Source organism: Diceros bicornis, chromosome 31 (genome assembly GCF_020826845.1).
Source record: "Diceros bicornis minor isolate mBicDic1 chromosome 31, mDicBic1.mat.cur, whole genome shotgun sequence".
NCBI lineage: Eukaryota > Metazoa > Chordata > Mammalia > Perissodactyla > Rhinocerotidae > Diceros > Diceros bicornis.
The window spans coordinates 34,943,615-34,964,212 of record NC_080770.1 but is presented as its reverse complement, the minus strand read 5'-3'; the positions used below and the strand labels follow the sequence as shown (position 1 = coordinate 34,964,212).

The 20,598-nt window shown below is 39.0% G+C and overlaps 1 protein-coding gene across 3 annotated transcripts in view; it reads left to right on the top strand.

The window, feature by feature from the left end:
- HIPK3 (homeodomain interacting protein kinase 3) overlaps positions 1–20,598 on the top strand; it is a 94,372-nt gene that overhangs the window by 66,131 nt on the left and 7,643 nt on the right. For 2 of the 3 annotated variants that reach the window (XM_058527189.1, XM_058527190.1), the window contains 12 exons: positions 117–240; positions 8,057–8,176; positions 8,813–8,899; positions 9,686–9,870; positions 10,980–11,139; positions 11,517–11,640; positions 17,540–17,661; positions 17,897–18,015; positions 18,107–18,268; positions 18,425–18,487; positions 18,772–19,068; positions 19,375–19,515. In XM_058527189.1, coding sequence (XP_058383172.1) covers positions 117–240; positions 8,057–8,176; positions 8,813–8,899; positions 9,686–9,870; positions 10,980–11,139; positions 11,517–11,640; positions 17,540–17,661; positions 17,897–18,015; positions 18,107–18,268; positions 18,425–18,487; positions 18,772–19,068; positions 19,375–19,515 — 1,704 coding nt within the window. The remainder of the gene's footprint in view (positions 1–116; positions 241–8,056; positions 8,177–8,812; positions 8,900–9,685; positions 9,871–10,979; positions 11,140–11,516; positions 11,641–17,539; positions 17,662–17,896; positions 18,016–18,106; positions 18,269–18,424; positions 18,488–18,771; positions 19,069–19,374; positions 19,516–20,598) is intronic. The other variant, XM_058527191.1, reaches the window with a different exon arrangement.

Genomic DNA, 20,598 nt, shown 5'->3' with positions numbered 1-20,598 from the left:
GTGTCAAAGAGTTCTGAAAAGTGAACAGTTACTATAAATAGAAGGTGATTTTGTTGTCATTTTAGTAAATTTTCTTAGAATGTCAGATGAAAACCACTCTGATGTTTTAATTTCAGAGCTCCAGAGATTATATTGGGGTTGCCGTTTTGTGAAGCCATAGACATGTGGTCATTGGGATGTGTGATTGCAGAATTATTCCTTGGATGGCCGCTCTACCCAGGAGCCTTGGAGTATGACCAGGTAACAGAACTGTCATGATAATCTAGTAGAACTGGTTAATGTAAAGAAAAATAATGGGCTTATAGGAATGCATTTCCCAGGTATACAATACTTGTGAAAATCTTTTAAAAATAAAATGTCTAAACCTGGGATCTTATGGAAATTTAAATTCAAGATCTCAAAACTGTATTTGGTTTTTAAAAACTCTTTTACAACAACTGAAGTAAGTTTTCATAAACAAAATTACAATCCACAGGCCGCAAAACCAGTTTTGTAAAACTCTTGGGAGAATTTTTTGTATCATTTTTATATTATAGACATATAAAGGGTTGGATTATGTCCATTTAAATAATAGTGCTCTGCTCGGGTGACAGATTTTGATGATGGATGAAACATCAGCCTCTCCGGAGGACGAAAGGCATCGTAACTACTGGTCTTAGACCATCAACCATTATTGGTTTTAAGTACCTCAGTGACCTAGACCCTCTTTAGTAGTTTTAGCTGTTTTTGAATGGTGCTAAAGTCTAGGTTAACATTATTTAAATGATTTAAATGATTCTCAGAATCTAGCGAATCACCTCATTAAACACTTTTCACGATAGTTTTTGGGTACGTTCATTTAAGGTATTAGACAATGTTGTTTGCTATTTTCTTGGTTTTTAATACCAAGTTTCTTTTTTGGAATAATTGTTATCTTATTCACTATTATTTGAAAGAGTTTAATAACATCTCCTTTCTTAGAAAGATACATACATATTCAACTCATATTTTAGTGAAAAATGTTAGTCAAAATTAACAAAATGGTTACATATAATATTTAACTTTTAAGCATGAAAAAGGAGAACATTTAGGTAACATCAGATGTTATCATTAACTTTAATCTCTTAGCTTCTTCCAATGACTTTCTACTGTAAGCCTTCTCTCTTAGGCCAGTTTTCCTGTATTCTCTACCTTGCCCTCCATGTTCAGCCCACCTCTTCAAAGACAGTTCCTGTAAAATTTTCCATATATCCTGGATTCCTTCAGCTTTTTCCCAACCACTAACCTTGATGCAGATACTAGACTATTGCTAGTTTTGAAAGAGTTGGTGATCTCATTGGAGAGCCCATAACCCCTTAGCTGCTGAAGTACTGAAGTTCCAGTCAAATGCTAGAGGAGACCTTTGGCCCTATGGACTACGGTTTATGACACACATAATACCCTGGAGCAGGACACCATCTAGTGGCAACTTCAAGTCCATTTGCTATCCTACCCTGGATTTGGACTTTACACTTCTATTCTTGGACAACTGATATTAGCACTGAAGAAGACCTTACAGATTATCTAGTTACTGCCCCTTCCCATTTTATAAAGGAGAAAACCGAGGCCCAGAAAAATGAAATGACTTGTCAGAAGTCACAATGGTAATTTAAGACAAAGCCCTGGCCAAAACTGGTTTTCTAAAGTCTGTAATAGACAGTTCTATAAAAAATTGGGAACAGGTGTTATCTGATCCAGATTAACAATATTTTCAGAATGTATATTACTTTAATTCTAAAGGGGTACAGTAAATGAAGAAAGTTATTAGTATATAGCATCAATAGTTATACAGTTATCAATTCAGTGTTTTCAAAGTAATTTTCCAAAATATATGAATGCAAATGAGTAGGAGTGAAGGTGCGAGCATCCTCGTTTTGCTTCTACTCTTAGACTTGATGCTCATGTTCAAACATGATATTCGCTGTATAGGTTTTGATAAATGTCTGTTTTCAAGATGAGGGAGCTCCCTTCTATCCCTAATTTTCTAAGTTTTTTTTTTTTTTAATCTTAAATTGGTTTTGGACTCTCACATGCCCCCCCCCCCCCCCCCCCGACCAGGGAGAGTCATCCTGAGTTAACATCTGTTGCCAATCTTCCTCTTTTTTGCTGAGGAAGATTCGCCCCTAGCTAACATCTGTAGCCAGTCTTCCTCTGTTTTGTATGTGGGCCACCGCCGCAGCATGACCACCACTGAGTGGTGTAGGTCCGCGCCTGGGAACGGAACCAGGCCGCCGAAGCGGAGCACACTGAACTTCACCACCAGGCCACCAGGGCTGGCCCTCAAGTGCTTTTTTGCATCTACTAAAATGTTCACATAAGTGTTTCCTTGGTTGTTTTTTACTTTAGTCTACTAATGTCATTGAATTTCATAGATTTTCCTAGCTCCCTGGATTATGATCATCTAATTAGGATGTGAAAAGGCTGTCAGTAGGGTATGCCTCTTCGTTATCTCTCCTATTCCAGGCATTAGCTGCCCTGATATACTTGGACACCCAATTGAGATGTTGTTGCTATTTTATTTTTTAATTTATTTTTTGCCTTACAATGGCAGTACAGTGGGCAGTAGTAATGTTACTAATTAATACTTAGTGAGCTCTTCTATGTGCCAGGAACTGTTCTTATTAACACTGGACTTGAACTCATTTAATGCTCACAACATCCCTGTGAGGTACGTGCTGCTATTGCCTCTGTTTTACAGACGAGGAAACCAAGTGTGGGGAAGTTAAATGACTTGCCCAAGAGTGTAGCACAGGCAGTCTGAACCCAGAAGCACTGGTCTTAGCAGTGGCCCACCCTGCATTGCTCAGGAGGAGGACTCTCTCCAGGCAGAATGGGACCGACTAAGCCCTGTTCCTTCTGTCCTCAGTCCCTGGCCCTCTTCCAGACCCCACTCCCCCTCACCACTGTCAGTCTGCTGTCGCTCCAAGAGGTTTTCACAGTCGTCTTATTAGCTTCTCAAATCCATCAACCTCTGTTATTAGTACTCTGTCTCCAGACTTGAGTGACAGGGAAGCATCCAGCAGCTTATGCTCCTCTATTGTTTTGTCCCAGGATAACATTTTGTACAAATATTTATTTCTCAGGATGTTGTGTTGTGAAAAGATATTCTTTTCTTTCTGTTTTGCTTTTGTTTTATAACATTGCTTTTAACAACAGGAGTGTTCTTATTTACAAGCAAATCAGTATTATTTTTAAAGAGGAGAAGCTCAGCCAGTTAGTTTGGAAAATTCAGTTCAACGTGAAAACATAACAGTTGTATATTTTATACCTCTAGTAACAGCTTCAGAATAATATAAATCTAAAATTGACAGACCCAAAAATAGAAATAGACAAACCCACAATCATAATGAGATTTTAGCATATTTCTTTCAATAATTGATAAAAGCAAGTATATAGAAAAAAGTCAGTGAAAATATAGAGTTTGAACATGATTAACCAAGTTGCCAGTGACACAGGTATAGTGCACTACACCCAATACTACACTCAAAACTACAGAATACCCACTTCTCAAGTGCACATGGGACATTTACAAAAGTAAAGACTTCCTATGAAATATATTGTAACATCTCTTTTTTAACTCTTGTTGGTATGTCTTATATTCAACCTTTATTTAACCTTCTAATGCAATATTGGTCTTTTCCAAAGGAGGTGAAAAAGAGTTAATAGTAGACCTATAATTGTTATATACTTAAAAGCCAAATTTGAGTCACCAGGAAAAAATATTCAGATTATTTTAATTCTTCATTGTGGGGTTTGTGTTCAGCCCTTTAATCATCTTTATCATCTCTTAAAGCCTTTCCAAGGCAATTTCCTCTTTGAATTTTGGATTCTTAAGTAGGCACTGACTGTGTGGAGAATTTCTCACAGGTCATATTTGCTCATATGTGCATTTCATTTCCATTTGAGCACAACCGTGTCTAATGTGTGTGTTTACAGAAGGCTGCCCTGCGCATGGGCACTGCGCTTGGGTCTCTGCCTGTCTTCGTTGTAGGTACACTGTCTTATTAGTGTTCCATGTGCTGGATTTAACTATATTTACCAGGAATTATAAAAAACGTTCTAGGGAATTATAATATTTTTGTGGATAGATGGACAGTAATTTACTTGGTAAATGTTGATTGTTCTTGCAAAATGTTTGTTGGAGTTTAGGTAGAACTTTATCCAGAGCAGTGAAGTCTGAATTTATATTCAAATTATCATACTTGGTAATTTCAAACCTATCTTATGTAGGAGAAATAAAGTTTACTATTTCAACTCCAGGGCAGGGGGTGGGAATCTTTAAAGAATTCTGTTTTGTCAGGCTATTCGTGTTGCAAAGAGACCTTCTCAAGCTGGCTCAAGTAAAAGGTCACTAATATTTGTGTGTGGACTTCCACAAAAATCCAAGAATAGAGCTATGATATGACTAGATTTTGTGAAGTCTGGAGTTAGAGGTGCTTTGGGATTCGAGGCAGCACTTCGAGGAATCTGCAGGCACTGTGGAACTTCACCTGGTGCTGGGTCATAAGTGTGCCTCAGCTGTTCTTCAGGTGGTTTTATCTCTTCTGACTCCAACTTGCTACTCAGAATCTGCTCGCTCTTCACTTTAGTTAGGTTAACGTGGCCATTGCACTCCAGCTCTACCTTATAACCCTTCAGCTCATCTCCCAACAGTAATTGGTGTTTCTTAGTCCCCATTCCTGACATCGTTAATCTGATATGCTTAGCTTTATTTCTAGGTGAGTTCACAAGGCGAATTTATGCAGTAAGTGCTTCTGAGTCCAGTCCACACCTTTCATCCGCTGTGGACAGGGGAAGCAAAGGGTGGGTTGCTTCATATATCAGGGGTTATAGATGCAACAGTTTCTCTTCAGAAGACTGGGTGGTGGGCATTATGACCAAAAATAAACTCACAAGTTCACTTGCCACTTTTTTTGTGTCTTTCAGTGCCAAAACAGTGTCTAAGATACATTAATTCTCTATTCTCTGTGCTCTTCTAGCACCTTGTTTTCTTCTTCACAATGGCACTTCCTAGCTTAATTGCAGATTATGTGCTTAAATATTTATCTGTTCTACTGAATTATATGCTTTTGAAGATTGGCACCATATTTTATTCATCTGCATATCTTTAGCATCTGACACGTGATAAATGCTCCGTGTATTTGTTGAAGTTGAATTGTTGAACATCTTTTCTACCACCCAAGAGACTCTGGTATAGCATCTAGGTACTAAACTCTTAGTACCTTTCTGTTCACTGTCTGTTTCCATAAAACTTAAGGAAGTTTTCCACCTGGGGGATGTACGGTGAGGGGAAGGTACTGCACTTTAATGAAATGAAACTAATTAGTAGGGTGGAGATTTTAGTTATCATTCCATGTAAAATTGGAGATACAAATCTGGATAAACCTAGACTATTGTCAGGGGGCTCACAGTCTAGTGAAGAAAACAGACATGTAAAAAATAGTTGTGATACGGTATTATAAATGCACTGAAATTGTTATGCTCTAGGTGTGGTGGTGGCACAGAGGAGTGATCACCTGTGTTTGGGATGGTTAGGCACAGCTCGACAAAGTTCTTGAATTGGGTCTTGAAGGAGGAACAGTAAAAATTTGTCACTGGGATTTGGTGAAATGGGGATGGGGCACAGCGACATTGATAAGCAGGAGTCAGAGAGCCATCTTGGCAAGAGGAATGAGCCCATGGGAGTTGAGCACAGTGCTAGGTGGGGCTGAGTACAGGAACCTGTGAAGAGCAGGGCAGAGCTGAAGCTGGAGGGCCTGGACGCCGGGGGTAGAGGTCTGGAGTCTGTCTCACAGGCAGTAAAGTAGTTTTATACACAGAGTAAGTCAGATTTACATTTTACCAAAATGGCTGTTACCATGTGAGTAGTGAATTGGGTGTGAGTGGATGGGGTCACGAGGGAGGCAGGTAGACTAACCTGGAGGCTTGTGAAATTGTGTAGCAGAATTGAAGAAGACCTGACGCAGGGGTGGAGAGGAGGGACAGTTACGAAACATACTAATGAGGTAAAATTAGGAGGGTTTTGGGTGTTGAGGGGAGGGGATGAGGGAGAGGTACTTGTCGGGCATAAACGTCAGGTTTCTAATTTGGGTGGTTGGTGCTGCTCTTCATGAAAGGGGGAAACACCTCAGGATTAACAGGTTTAAGGGAAGATCAGGTGAGGGTGTGTTCATCTTGAGGTACCTAAAGGCTAGCCAAGTGGAGAGTTTCAGTAAGCAGTTGGATCTACAACTCCAGAGCTGGAGATAAATAGATACAGGTTTAGAGATGAAACTGGGCACGTGGGGCTTGTAGAGGGAAAGGACAGAGAAAGCTCTGGAACACATGTCAGAGAGTGAAGAGGTGGAGGGGGGGAAGGGAAAGAGTGTCGAGCAGGAGGAGAGCTAGAAAACAGTGATGATGTGGAAAGCGAGAGAACAGGGTTTATAAGTAAAAAGGTAATAGCCAATAGTATCAAAGTAAAATAAGGATTTATATGTGACTATTAAATGTGTCAGTTGTTAAAGGCCGTTACTTCTCTTAGTACCGTATTGTGGGAGTGATAGTAAATTCAGATTGTGGTGTATTGAAGTGAGAATGAGAAACAAAATATAGGCAACTATTTTAAGACTCTTAACTGAATGAGAGAAGAAAGAGTTTTACATAGTTGAAAATTATTTTTTTGGAGGATAGAAGATATTAAACAATTTTGTAGATTGAGGGAAACGATCTCACAGAGGAGGAAATGGAAGATGCAGGAGAGGGGGGACTGACTGATACAGCAGAGTCCTTGAGGTTAAAAAAAGAAAAAAAGAGTCCTGTGTTCTCAAACCCAGTTTGGAGGAGTTAAGCCTCTGTTTATTCCCTGTGCTGTCCGGTTATTAAGTTGGGGGACAGATATTTGAGGGCCTGCTGTGTACCAGCCACTGTCATGGGTTGCACATGTAAGTCAGCAGAACAAAGCCCTTCTCTTCATAACACTTACATTCTAAGGGGGAACAGAGTAAGAAAATAGAAAGCACACATACAGAATATCAGATGGTAAAAGCATGATGGAGCAAAATACAACAGAATGAGGAAGATGAGGGTAGCTAAGGAGGAGAGAGCTGCTTGTTATTTGTTGGCGGGTCATGAAAGGCCCCATGACTAAGGTGACGTTGGGGCTGAGAGCCGAGGAAGGTAGAAGATGAGCATGCAGATGCCTGGGGAAGAGTGTTCTAAACAGAAGGATATTAGGTTCAGAGGCCCTGAGGTTTTCATTACCCTCCTGAGCGAGCTCTTCCTCTACTGACTGAGCCGTACCTATGCCAGTGACATACACGTGTCCTTCCAAAGCTGCCACGGTCGTAATTCACCAGGCCCTCATCAGGCTGAGTCTCTCTTGAATCCACTGCTGCCTCTTGTCCCTGCTCAGTCTCTGAGTTCAGGCCGCCTCAGCCTCCTGCGGCCTTGTCCTCTCCCCACTCTTAGACATTACTTTAGAAACAACTTGTCAGTTTTCTGTCTAGATTTCTCCACTGGTTTCCCATTATTACCTCCTGGAGTAAAATCCAGACTTCCTAGACTACTGATGAAACTCTTCGCCTGCTAGTTTAATTTCATCTCTTGCCATTTTTCCCTTGGCAAACCTCTGTGCTTCCAGGCTCTGTGAATGTGTGGGTATTTTCTCTTGATTTTCCATATTTACTCAAATTGTAACCTTAACATAAATCCTAATAGATCAGGTTTTCCCCACTCCTCCAGGGCTCACGAACTCCTGATTGTCCTTTAAGACCCACCTTGAGCATCGCCTCTTCTGGAACTTCATGTGACTACAATTATTTTAGGTGTCCTGTCTCTGTGTTTCCATAAAGCATGCGTTTATTATGGTACTTTTAACACTGTATTGTAATCGTTTACTTGTGTATTTCCCACTAGACTGTGAATTTCTTGAGGGCACAGAGTACATCAGTTAATTCTTGACCTAACATCTAGCTTAGTGTCTAATATATAATCAATGTTCAGTTAATATCTAGTGCATGAAAGAATAAACTTTTCTGTTTTATAAATTACTTTTCAGATTCGTTACATTTCTCAGACTCAAGGTTTGCCAGGAGAGCAGTTGTTAAATATGGGTACGAAATCCACAAGATTTTTTTGCAGAGAAACAGATATTTCTCATTCTGGTTGGAGATTAAAGGTAATTCATAAAAAAGTATTTAGAAAAACGTTTTTCTAAGATGCCTCATAAGCGTGGGTAATGCCTTCCATGCCTATCTTTATTTTATTGCATTTCTTCCTTCTTTTGAATTTTCATTTTTTACCCTCCCTCTTTTTTTTATTTAACAGGGAAAGCCCTCTCTGAATAACTTAGCTCCTTCCTTAACCTGGCAACGTAATTATTAACTCATCTTAACTGGTTTTTAAAGTTTTATGTAATTACTTTTGTGTTGTGGGTTTCATCTTCTTTGCCCACTTCTACATTGTTAAGCTCTGTAGGACAGGAACTGAATCTCACCACTGACTACATAGCCCAAGTGCTTAACTTATTCCTAGGATCTTTGGGGAATCAGTAAATCCTCAGTGATTAACTTTATAATTAGTTATTTTGTTTAAGGAGTTTGTTATATATGTACTATTTTTTGACCTGAACCAAGCTCCTCTCATTTTTTTGTGTTTTTAAAAAATACATTTTTGATAGTTACTGTTTTGAAACTATTACTTGCCTTAGAATATTCAATATATTAGACTAAATGTGCCAGAATTAAAGAAATAAAAAAATTAAGAAATAATGGGTAATAATGTATTATTTTCCTGCTTTGATATATTCAATAAGACACTAGAAGAGCATGAAGCAGAGACAGGAATGAAGTCCAAAGAAGCCAGAAAGTACATATTCAACAGTCTGGATGATATAGTACATGTGAGTACCACAGTCACATTTGTCGGTCTTAGATGCTTGAGATGGCAGACTTGCATGCCAAGGATGCCAAAGCATGTTAATCATTTTCTAAAGGACTATACAGTGCTTGCTGTCTTTAAGCTTTTCAAAGGAAATTGATTCTAAGATTTCAACCTTTCAGGAGCTAAATTGCATTTGTCTTTATCAAATATTTAATTTACGGTATCCTGTTCTTTAGTAAAAAGTATTTTCTTTAGGGGCCGGCCCGGTGGTATAGTGGTTGTTTTTGTGCTCGACTTTGGCGTCCCAGGGTTGGCGGGTTCGGATCTCAGGCGTGGACCTACGCACTTCTCATCGTGCCATGCTGTGGCAGCGTCCCAAATACCAAAAAAAAAAAAAAGAGGAAGATTGGCACAGATGTTAGCTCAGGGACAATCTTCCTCAAGCAAAAAGAGGAAGATTGGCAACAGATGTTAGCTTAGGGCCAATTTTCCTCACCAAAAAAAAAAAAAAAAAGTATTTGCTTTAAAAGCAAAAATCCTAGCAAACAAATTTCTTTTCCTTATATCTTGTTGGAAGTGCATATTTGTTTAGTTAAAAAAAATTCTTTTCCAGCTTTGAATGCTATTTGGTACCTCAAAACATTTTGAAGATTTGTTAAATTCAGTCGTTCTTTTTTATTTCAAAGTAGTTGTAGTTCTCTGTTCTTTCCTCTGTTGTGGTATTTTGTTTTAACTGTGAAACTTTAACATGTACTACCTTCCATGGCTTATTTTTATTTGATGACTTGAAATTTTGATTTCTCAGGTGAACACAGTGATGGATTTAGAAGGAAGTGATCTTTTGGCTGAGAAAGCTGATAGAAGAGAATTTGTTAGTCTGTTGAAGAAAATGTTGCTGATTGATGCAGATTTAAGAATTACTCCAGCTGAGACTCTGAACCATCCTTTTGTTAATATGAAACATCTTCTAGATTTCCCTCATAGCAACCAGTATGTTATTTCAAAATCTTTACAAAATGATTCTGGAGAAATAATAATACGACTTAGTAGAAATACGACTCATAGAAAATCAGTGTGTTAGAAAAATGATTCAATTTCTTCATTAAATCTAAGTAAACTGAGTCAAAAGAGGTTAAGCTTAACTTGGCCAAGTTCACTAGTATCTGGACTTAGAACTAGAATGCAAATCTGAATTATATTCCATTGTTCTTTTCCCAAAATACCATACTGAGTGAGAATGACTGGGTGATTTTGTTTTTATATGACATTCTTACCTTAATAACCATGCATATATATAATAAAAGGAAGTGTTAACAGTATTCCTTCCTCTTTTGAGTCCCGCAAACTCTGTTTTCAATTTCTCTTCACACCGTTTGCCTTCCTGTTCTCCCCTCTTTCTTCTCTGCATTGTGGAAGGGAAGGAGGTTTTTTTATGGTTTAGTAGAGAAGAGTATATGCTCAAATTGAGAAGGCCGTATCAGAGTTATTGTGGGCAAATCTTGAGAATTCTTTGAACCCCAGACCTCTTTTTTATAGGCTGAAGGGAGTAAAGTGAGTGACTTAAAACAGCTTCTTTAAATATTTTTGAAAGACTGAATGAAGAAGGTATAGGGATGAACCCATAACCATTATTGTGGATTACCCTTAAAATTGGTGTTTTTATAAAGCCCAAGTACTCTCCCTGCTCTGACCCCCCACTTAAAAATGTCTGCTGGTTTCCATATATAAGCACTTTGAAAATAACATGATAACCACATACTTGGTACCATTAATTTAGGGACATGGAGATCTAGAAATTCAGGAAAAATAATTTATGGTAGGAGTCATAAAATTATAGTGAGCTAACCAAAAATTCTTTACTATTGCTTTTGATGTCTTAAAAAAATATTGCAGTATAAGATATACTTTTACTTGCTATAAAATTCGATATTTTGTAGGATTTCCTAGTAGAAATAGTATTGGAAATAAGCAGGTTAAGTGCAAGTCATGGAATTTTTTTGTTTTGGATACAATTTTTAAATTTTATTAATGTATATTAATTTTAAACTACTCTAAACATTTAAAATCATATTACAACTACTTTTTCCCTTTTTTTGCAGTGTAAAGTCCTGTTTTCATATTATGGATATTTGTAAGTCCCACCCAAATTTATGTGACACAAATAATCACAATAAAGCGTCACTTTTAAGACCAGTTGCTTCCAGCAGTACCACTAATCTGACAGCAAATTTTACTAAAATTGGCACAATAAGGAGTCAGGTAAGAGTTTCCAGTAGTTAGTGGTTTCTACTCCTCTTTTTGTGATTGCTCATTTTGCTTTTGACATACACAGAAATCTCATGTCAGCAGTTAGAAGTTAAGTGCTGGTGAGGTCTCACTATGGCTGTTCTAGTAAATCTCTAATATTTCAGGGTGACAACTGGAACATATCTACTCAAATTCATTTTTTTCCTGTCACCTTTCATTCTCAGTGCCACAACTCTCCAGAAAGTAGAGTTCAGTGAAATCGGTTTCTGGGTGCATTTTTATCGTGGAATTATGATTTTAAGAAATGCATTTAAATTCTGTTTATAAAGCATATGTGTAGCAATTAAAAAGACTGCTCTGTATAATGCCATGGACGTTGACTTTTTCAGGCATTAACCACATCTGCTCATTCGGTTATGCACCATGGAATTCCTCTGCAGGCCGGAACTGCTCATTTTGGTTGTGGTGATGCTTTTCATCAGACACTGATTATCTGTCCCCCAGCTATTCAAGGTATTCTTTCATTTAAATTACACTTTGAATTTAGGCATGCATTATTTTTAAACAAATTTCTGTGTCTACTCATTAAATATACTGTGTAGTTTTTGCTGCACTTAGTGCTACATTTGAGTTTGATTTAAGCTGGTCAGTGGCCTTGAGGCCAGTGACACTCATTTCTTGACTAGAGCTCCATTCTAATCGTCATTGACAAAAATGGATCATATGACAGTTGTATTTCCTGTAGAGTCTAGCGTGATAAAATACCTGACTAGAAATTAATGAGCTTGGGAAGCTACGCGTTGTCCTGTACTGGGTATCACTGTTCCAAATGTTCAGGTCAGTACACACTGTCTGTCTGTCGTTACTGGATGTTAAAGTGACTGAGAGCTCAGTTCTTTAAATTTTGGTCAAAAGAGTTGTGTCCCAAAATCTTACAGTCTTGTTCTTTACCCATAGCTTAGGGTAAAGAGAAAAAAAAAAAAGAGAGAGATCGATTTTGATTAAATTAGATTATATCCCTTATTTAGATAGAAATAGCAAATTAAATCCTCAAGTGAGATGGGTGGCAGAATACCTTTGAAGAAGCCATAAATTCTCAAGCTGGGGGATGTGTTAGTGGTTCTTAGAGGGCAATAGCCAACAAGTCCTGCGACTGGAATAATCAGAGTAAAACCCTACTTCCTAGGTCCTTTCCTAGCATTTTGTTCTCTCTAGGCTTTCACATCTAGTTATATCTTAAAGCAAGAGGTTGGGGGGCTGGCCCAGTGGCGCAAGCGGTTAAGTGTGCGCGCTCCGCTGCAGTGGCCCGGGGTTTGCCGGTTCGGATCCTGGGCACGCACCGACACACTGCTTGGCAAGCTATGCTGTGGCAGCGTTCCACATAAAGTGGAGGAAGATGGGCACGATGTTAGCCCAGGGCCAGTCTTCCTCAGCAAAACAAGAGGAGGATGGGCATATGTTAGCACAGGGCTGATCTCCTCACACACCAAAAAAAAAAAACCAAGAGGTTGATTACAAAGGAGGCCCTCAGTGACTCTGAGCGTGGTGGTAACACTGTGTGGTGTAAGTGAAAGCAGTGGGCACCAGGTCAGGACGCTGGGGTTCAGTTCTGTCTGCTGTTGGCTGTGCCATCCTAGACAGGTCTGTTAACCTGTTTCAGCCTTGGTCAAAGGAAACAACTGAATAGAGACCATTTTGGTCATTTCTAGCTCTAGTATTTCTGGATTCTGAAGGTTATTTGATTTAAGGATATGAGCAACTTTGTAAAAATTTTATCTTACTGTCTTCTACAGTGCCGAACAAAGCACCACGAATATGTTTGTTGACTTGATTGGCTGGTAATTAGAGATGTGAAAACATGTCAACTCTTTAGCCACTTGTTCCACCAGGGTAGCTTTGCTTTCATCTTTTTTATATATCATAGAGTTTTCATGTAAGGTTTGTAACACTAAAAATATGAAAAACGATAGCTTAGATGGTTGATTCTCAAGACGAAATTGTGGTCCAGTGGTGGGCTGCCAGTATCTGTGACAGTGACCATGGCTGGTCTCTGGTAATAAAAATACGTCGTCATATTGTCAGCACTCTTAAAGATGCTGTTGTGTTTATTTCTTTGTTTTTTCCTTTTATTATAAAAATTTCAAATCGGAAAGTTCAACAAATAATATAATGCTTTGTACTCGAGTCAACAAAGTGTTAACATTTTGCTGTGTTTGCTCTGTCTAGACACACACAGACCGTTTGATAAGTTAAGTGATGAACATTTTACTTCTAAATACTTGAGCATACAAGACTGTTGCTTTTTTGTTTTTAATCAGTTATCACGTAAATGGTATCTTGACAAATGCATTTTCTTAAATGAGTTTTTTTTTCTCCCCAATTCTTTTTTGTGAGGAAGATCAGCCCTGAGCTAACATCTGGGCTAATCCTCCTCTTTTTGCTGAGGAAGACCGGCTCTTGAGCTAACATCTATTCCCAATCCTCCTCCTTTTTTTTCCACAAAGCCCCAGTAGATAGTTGTATGTCATAGTTGCACATCCTTCTAGTTGCTGTATGTGGGACACGGCCTCAGCATGGCCGGAGAAGTGGTGCATTGGAACGCGCCCGGATCCAAACCCGGGCTGCCAGTAGTGGAGTGCGCGCACTTAACTCCTAAGCCACAGGGCTGGCCCTCCAACTCTTTTTTCAATTGAAGTATAATTGACATTATATTAGTTTCAGGTGTACAGCATGATGATTCAATATTAAATGAGTTTTTAATCTGTATTAACAAATAGATTCTTAGGTTCTCATAATCTCTTCCATGTACCAAAATCACTTCGAGGGTCACCCACCTACAGTGTGATAGATCCCATTGGGATAGCAGGTTTTTTTCAGAAACTACCTTCTGTTTGTAGCAAACAACTTTAGAGGCTCATGAGACAAATTTCTAAACATGGTTGAGCATCATTCTTAAAACATTCAATGAGGTTAGACTAATCTTTTATCTTTTTATGTGACTTATAATTGATAAAAGGTTAGTAACCTTTCTGTAGATATGTCAGCTGTATGAGTGGTTCATAATAAGGGTAACAGAAAGAAAAAGAGATACTCTCAGACTCATTAATCCATTACATCTCAAGAACATACTTTTGAATTAGAATTAATGCTGAGACAAGGCAAAATATTTTTTGGCTTATGTAATGGATGCAGTTGCAGCAGAAGGAAAGGCAGGCTCTATAAACATGTCGTACTATCTGCTTGGAAATGAAAACTTTCCTTCTAATCCGTTTTAGCACCTCTGTAGGTAATGCCAGTGTTGGTCTTCTTACGGCTTTCCCTCATAATGTGCCAATCCACTTTAAAGAAACATTTTAACATGAATATTGGGCAGCTGTTGGGTAGCAGTTTGTGGTACCATTATAGTTTGTGGGTTTTTTTTTTTTTTTAATTTTATTTATTTTTTCCCCCAAAGCCCCAGTAGATAGTTGCATGTCATAGCTGCACATCCCTCCAGCTGCTGCACGTGGGATGCGGCCCCAGTATGGCCAGAGAAGCGGCGCGTTGGCGCGCGCCGGGGATCCGAACCCGGGCCGCCAGCAGCGGAGCGCATACACCCAACCGCCAAGCCACGGGGCCGGCCCTAGTTTGTGTTTTAAAATAAACTTTATGTCTATTCCCCTTCACTTTAAAGTTTTTACTTTGGGGTATAGTGTTTAGATTCATCATGCATTTCATATATTTTAGATATTATAGATATAATATGTAGGTCTGGATATATAGATACAATATCCATAATATTGTGCCTTTTTTAAGTGAAGAAGACTTAACCAAACTTTTATTTAACAAATCTGAGTATATATTAAACAAGCATTCAACATTATTTGGCAGTCTGAAAAGCTAGTTATTTATCATCTCAGGATGAAAACTGCTATTTTAGAATCAAATGCATTCCAGCAAAATCCTCCTCTCTTGTACTAGAACAATCTTTAAGCTTTTTGTGCCCTGCTCTCCAGGTATTACAGCAAATCTAATCAAACAAAGATAAAGTTTTAGCTAACCTAATAACTATATAGAAATATAGGGTCTTAACCCACTGTTGAATTTGATTAAAAAATTAGTCCTCAAAATGAACAGACACTTCTCCAAGGAAGATATACAGATGGCCAATAGGCACATGAAAAGATGCTCAACATCACTAATCATCAGGGAAATGCAAATCAAAACAACACTAAGATACCACCTCACGCCCGTTAGAATGGCTATAATCACCAAGACAAAAAACAACAAATGTTGGAGAGGATGTGGAGAAACAGGAACCCTCATACACAGCTGGTGGGAATGCAAATTGGTGCAGCCTCTATGGAAAACGGTATGGAGATTCCTCAAAGAATTAAAAATAGAGATGCCCTATGATCCAGCCATCCCACTACTGGGAATCTATCCATCGCACCTGAAATCAACAATCCAAAGAGGCTTATGCACCCCTATGTTCATTGCAGCATTATTCACCATAGCCAAGAAGTGGAAGCAACCTAAGTGTCCCTCGACTGACGATTGGATTAAGAAAATGTGGTATATATATACAATGGAATACTACTCAGCCATAAAAAAAGACAAAATCGTCCCATTTGCAACAACATGGATGGGCCTGGAGCATATTATGTTAAGTGAAATAAGCCAGAAAGAGAAAGACAAACACTGTATGATCTCACTCATATGTGGAATATAAACCAACACATGGACAGAGAAAACTGGACTGTGGTTACCCGGGAAGTGGGGGTGGGGGGTGGGCACAAGGGGTGAAGGGAGTCATATATGGGGTGATGGACAAACAAAAATGTACAACCCAAAATTTCACAATATTAGAAACCATTAAAATATCAATAAAAAAAAAAATTAGTCCTCATGAGAGAAGATAATAGGAGAATTCTTCTCATCTTAAGGCATTGATTATGAGGAGAATTTAAGGGCAACGTGATGTTTGTTGGGATTCGAGAATTCGCTCTGTCCTTTCATCCTTGTCAAAGTGAATTCTGCTTTGTTCTCGGATGATATTGTCTATTGCTGCAATATATCTACACTGCCTGGGTGTGCTTATATTCCATTTCTTGGAGAATTTGCCGATCAAGACATGCTTTTTTGGAAGGCATAAGAAGGTCAGTTTTAAGAAATAACCTGTAGATCTGTGTTAAACTTAATTCACATCTGGCTCTTTAGATGGAGCTCCAGAGAGGGTAGAACATCCTGGCAGTAGGATAAAACCCTCTGTGAAAAAAATAAATACGGCAAAATGAACGTTCTCCTTAGGATTAACACTTACAATGTATTTGTGCAATAAAAATTATAAGGTTATTTTTCAACAGGAAAAGAAAACAATTGTAGTATTTTTCTCCTACGGCTGATCAGAGGTGCCCAAGATCACTTTTATCCAAAAACTGATTATATTTGAATAATCTGCCAACCCCTGTTGAAAGTAACTGCTGCAACAGACTGGAATTATAACGTAGTGAATTTATTCTAGCAACTGAGCTTTCTGATCCTGGGAGGTGCCCCCAAAATCTTATTAGTCAAAGCTCAAAGTTGGGGTGATACTACTTTACCGTCTAAAAGTTTAATGACATAAGACTTAATATTGGCATGGTGCTTTTGTAATGTACGACACAGACATGTTAACAGTAACAGGATTAACATGGCCTGCTTTCTAATTTTTCTGGTGGGTGAGCAAAACGGAGCGTGTTTGTCCTGGAGTTCCAGCCCTGTCGACTAGGAATACTAGTAGATTAAGCCACATTGGCCAAAGCTTATTAGTTGTATCATCATATTAGGCAGAAAAGGTTATTGTTGCTTTTCCTTTTGGAGGTTGAAATAAGTATGCCATCCCTGAATTTTCTTGAGTCATGTGAACCATCAGGGCCATTGAAGTGTGAAGTTGTGACACATTCCCCTTTGGGTGCCCAAAGTGTAAGATCCAATTACAGTTTTGTAAAGAAAAGAATACTAGGCACAGCTAAAAGTTTGTCTGAAAAGATAAATATTTACTTGCTAGAGGGTCATGCTGTTGAGCGAGCCTCACTTTTCCATGTCCTGTGGCATACCTATTTGAGAAAGAAAATAAAGCTACAATAGCAGACTTTAAAAGGAATAGGAAGTTTCAAGAAAAATAAATGATTCAACTTTATAGTATAGGTTTTTAAACAGTAGAAAGAATAGCTTTATCACAGTTTTGGGATGATGTACCACAAGGTAAATAGAAAGTACTTCCCTCTTTCTAATAGATTACTTTGTTAATGTTATGAACATTTTATGTAGGGGATGGTTTTATAATCCTAATCAAAATTTTAGCAATTCTTTAAATTTAAAAGAGTTTTATAAGTTAACTCAGAGAAAGTTTTTTTCTTTTATTTGAGAACTATGCTTTTCTGTTTCACAGGTATTCCTGCCACGCATGGTAAACCCACTAGTTACTCAATAAGGGTAGATAATACGGTTCCACTTGTGACTCAGGCCCCCGCTGTGCAGCCACTACAGATCCGACCAGGGGCTCTTTCTCAGGTTAGTGAGAATTCACGATGTTTGCATACATGCTGTCCTCCCTACTCAAGTAGGGGCATGGATCTGTCTGTGCCCTTGGAAACAAGAATGACCTGGGCAGGAAGTGGATCGTTCATAGAGTAGTGACTTTAATATTGATAATTAGATGATTGTTAGTTTAATATACTTTGGATTTTAAAATGTGCTAATCATGAATTACTTGTAACTACTTGGTTTTGTTTGTTTTGGTGAGCAGACGTGGTCTGGTCGAACACAGCCGATGCTGGTCCCTGCCTGGCAGCAGGTGGCGCCCCTGGCTCCTGCTGCGCTGACCTCTGAGGGCGCCGCTGCTTCACAGAGGCTTGGAGACTGGGGGTGAGTTAAAAGCAAAGTGCTTCTTGGTGAATAGTTTGCAAAATTGACCTTGGTAAAGAAGGGATTCAGTTTTTCTGAACTTTCTCCCTAGGAAAATGATTTCACACAGTGGCCATTACAGCTCAGTGGTGCCTCAGCCTCTTCTCACCAGCCAGATAACTTTATCAGCCCCTCAGCCAATCAGTGTGGGCATTGCACACGTTATCTGGCCTCAGCCTGCCACTACCAAGAAAAATAAACTGTGCCACAACAGGTTGGTGTTGATATTTTAACTTTCCTCTGCATGTTGAGAGTTAATCTTTAAAGTAAATTTTGTATGTACTCTAAAGGGCCACTCTGTTGTATTCAAAATGACCCCTTTGATAGTTTTGTTACAAACACTAAGCCAGCTCCCTTCTCAATTTCTCAGAGGTATTATGGTAAAACTAATGGAATGGGAGCCAGGAAGAGAGGAAATAAATGCTTTCAGTTGGTAAGATTGTCTTTATTGCCCTTTTGACTTATTATCTACCTATAATTTTAGACACTCAGATATCACATTTATCAAAAAATGACCATTTGAATGTATGTAAATGCGATCTACACTGATACTTCTAGAGGTAATATTTTATATTTCATGAAATTCATGATCTGTATGTTATGTACATGATCTTGAACAAGTAAAGGTTCACATTGTTTATTTTAACAAGATATCTTAGAAAAATGTCAGGTACATGTTTTGATTATAGAAATGACACATTGTTCCTTTGATTGCAGGAGTAATTCATTGCAGAATACCAATGCCCCACATTCAGCATTCATTTCTCCAAAGATAGTAAATGGGAAAGATGTCGAGGAAGTGAGTTGTATAGAAACACAGGACAATCGTAACTCAGAAGGAGAGGCAAGAAGTTGTTGTGAAACATCCATCAGGCAGGACTCGGATTCCTTGGTTTCAGACAGACAGCGGCAAACCATCGTCATTGGCGACTCCCCGAGCCCTGCAGTCAGCGTGATCACCATTAGCAGCGATACTGATGAGGAGGAGCCGGGGCAGAGACATACGCTCAGAGAGTGAGTGCCAGTGCAGCTCTGTGCGTGTGTCTGCTGCATCCCTGACTCATCATGATGGCACCCTCCGGTGTGGTGGGAAAACCTTCTGTGGCTTATTCTTGTCTGTCAATATCCTTTGGAGAAAACTGCTTGAATCATATTTAACATGATTACTATAGCATTTTTCTTGTATTTATAAGCTTTAGGTTTGTCCACATAGGTCACTCTTAACTGTTTCATATCCTTAATTGAATAATGTAAATTTTGGCTACTTGGGGAGTATCTTCTAGTTTTTCACTCATGTTTTTCCCTTCCCTCTTTCCCTAGATGTAAAGGCAGTCTAGATTGTGAAGCTTGCCAGAGCACCTTGAATATCGAGCGGATGTGTTCCTTAAGCAGTCCCGATAGCACTCTGAGCACCAGCTCCTCCGTGCAGTCTAGCCCGTCCCCTTGCAAGAGACCAAGCAGGTGAGGGGTTCAGTGGTGGTGTGGAATCAGTCCACTACTGTCCACGGAAAAGCCTCTGATCTCTTTCATTGTTCTTCAAATTAATAAGTACCTGCCAATTTACCATAGTGCTTCTCTCTTAAACATAATTTTTGAATTAGATCGCTTTTTATAAACTCAGTTTTAAGTAATAATTTTCTTTCTTTCTTTCTTTCTTTCTTTTTTTGTGAGGAAGATCAGCCCTGAGCTAACATCTATTGCTAATCCTCCTCCTTTTTCTCCCCAAAGCCCCAGTAGATAGTTGTATGTTGTAGTTGCACATCCTTCTAGTTGCTGTATGTGGGATGCGGCCTCAGCGTGACCTGACAAGCGGTGCGTCAGTGCACACCTGGGATCTGAACCTGGACCACCAGCAGTGGAGCGCACACTTAACCGCCAAGCCACGGGGCCAGCCCCCTCTTTATTGTTATAGAAGAGATCGAAATGAAATATTGAGGTTCTAAAATGATTTTTAAATAATCATTTGTTTTTAAAAAGATAAAAAAGCCACATTCTCAAATTCAGCTCCACGGACTACTGTTGTTACTTAAATTTGGAATAAGAACATATACTTCAGGGCCAGCCCCGTGGCTTAGCGGTTAAGTGCGTGCGCTCTGCTGCTGGCGGCCCGGGTTCGGATCCCGGGCGCGCACCAATGCACCGCTTCTCTGGCCATGCTGAGGCCGCATCCCACATACAGCAACTAGAAGGATGTGCAGCTGTGACACACAACTATCTACTGGGGCTTTGGGGAAAAAAATAAATAAAATTATAAAAAAAAAAAAAAGGAACATATACTTCAGCAAAATAGAAAAAGAATGTTTTCCATCATAAGGTAATGACTCGCTGTCGAGAGGGTGTCCTCTGTGGTTTTTTTCTCTCATTGGTGATTGATTTGCGTGGTTTCATCCATATTTCCTTGCCTACTTTTTTTTTTGGCCAGGGACATGCGTTGCCACTAAACTAGTGAGCTTCTCCTAACCAGCTTTTAGAAACTTAAGTCTTAATTTTATATATTTGTCTTCTCTTTTTTCCTTAGTCAGAAAATATGGTACTAAATACTTA